The following is a 1,677-nucleotide window of genomic DNA, read 5'->3' on the forward strand; positions in this document are numbered from 1 at the left end:
GGAACCAGCTGTAAAAACCACATCTAAACTGGAGAACCAGTTCCTTTTGTTTTTAGCGAAGCCGAATGATTAACTGATTCACAAAATATCATTGTATAAATATGTACTCAAACACTGCCCTAAAATAACAAGGTCATCCTGCAACGGTCACACTTAAATATGGTTACCATTCCAGTGCTAGAATGGTCAAGACGTCATTCTGACCATTTGACCAATGAGCTACAAGCTTATCCATGTGTCACGAAAAAGCCCAACACAAGCACGCCACCTACAGAACCCTCCCCGAAGTAAAGTGGTATTGTCCGGCCAGCGCTCGTGAGATCACGGAAGACGAAAGTTAGCGCGCGCGGTTCGCTCGTTGATTTTACCGATTTTTGCTAGGACTGTTTGAGCGACGCATCAGTTTTCACACTCTGGTTGCAGCTTACAGTAAGGGGGAGCGACTAAGGCAAAGTAGACAACCCTCCAGATGATTCTGTACGCGCCAACTGCACGCGGCCAGCACTAGCCACGCACACCGCTCAAGTTAGAGGAACTTGGGGCCGGGCAACTCGCGCGGCTGCTACGACTGACAGCTCATTTATTATCTGTGTTATAGTAACAGCCTTTTGATTGACAGTTGCGATTGCGCGAACCTCCAGAGTCAATAGCAATAGAACTGTGTATCGAGCCGCTTCTATAATAGCAGAGAAGAAGAAGAGGTTCGTGAAGACATCGTGGTCACTTTAATTTGTGCGTCCTGGCGTAGAACCTGGAAACTACAAAGAATTTGTGTTGGGATTTTCCAAGAGATTCGGCCAGAAAAGGGGATATCGACACTTTCTCGAGCATCGTCAACAACTTGAAGGTTGTACCACACAGAATAGGTTGATGGAGCAGAGGGTATACGAGGTTTCAAGGTTGAAGCGGGCTGTTATTGTCATCTTTTACGACGTTTTGTGATTTACGAAGTTCCCAGCGAGTGACGTGTAAAACCTCCGGTTTACTCTTCTGTCCCAAATGCAGTACGATGAAGGCATACCACATTACGGTTCCATGGACGGCCCGACGTCGCTGTACGACCCGCACGCTCACCGGTCGATGTCCACCCTCACCCACAGCCCACATATGAACCACGGCCCCTCCATGCACCAGTACCACCCTGGCAACCACGTCTCCGGGGTCATGTCTAATCATGTCATGAGTTCCGTACCCGACGTCCACAAACGGGACAAAGACGCTATTTATGGGTGAGTTGCTTTGTCCAGTTCGTGACCATTTTCAGGTCACGGTTTGCTTAAAACTCCCCTAAACACATAGTCATAAATATGAAAAGTAGACAAAAATTAGGTGCAAATGCTCGTGGAATCTAACTTCAATAGGCATTATTACGACTTTTAGGTTCCTGTATCACCAAGTCACAGTTTAAGGTATTTTTGTTATTACGGACTTTTAGGTTCCTGTTTCACCAAGTCACAGTTTAAGGTATTTCTGTTATTACAGACTTTTAGGTTCCTGTTTCACCAAGTCACAGTTTAAGGTATTTCTGTTATTACGGACTTTTAGGTTCCTGTTTCACAAAGTCACAGTTTAAGGTATTTCTGTTATTACGGACTTTTAGGTTCCTGTTTCACAAAGTCACAGTTTAAGGTATTTCTGTTATTACGGACTTTTAGGTTCCTGTTTCACAAAGTCACA

General features: G+C 45.1%; 1 protein-coding gene across 1 annotated transcript in view; it reads left to right on the forward strand.

Annotated features, from left to right (window-relative positions):
- The first annotated feature begins 335 nt into the window (after positions 1 to 335).
- The window catches only part of LOC106465576 (homeobox protein Meis1-like), a 203,639-nt gene continuing 202,297 nt past the window's right edge, over positions 336 to 1,677 (forward strand). The window contains exon 1 of the mRNA XM_013925803.2: positions 336 to 1,229. Within this exon, the coding sequence (XP_013781257.2) occupies positions 1,000 to 1,229 (230 nt within the window). The 5' untranslated portion in view covers positions 336 to 999. The remainder of the gene's footprint in view (positions 1,230 to 1,677) is intronic.

Source organism: Limulus polyphemus, unplaced genomic scaffold, assembly GCF_000517525.1.
Source record: "Limulus polyphemus unplaced genomic scaffold, Limulus_polyphemus-2.1.2 Scaffold1988, whole genome shotgun sequence".
NCBI lineage: Eukaryota > Metazoa > Arthropoda > Merostomata > Xiphosura > Limulidae > Limulus > Limulus polyphemus.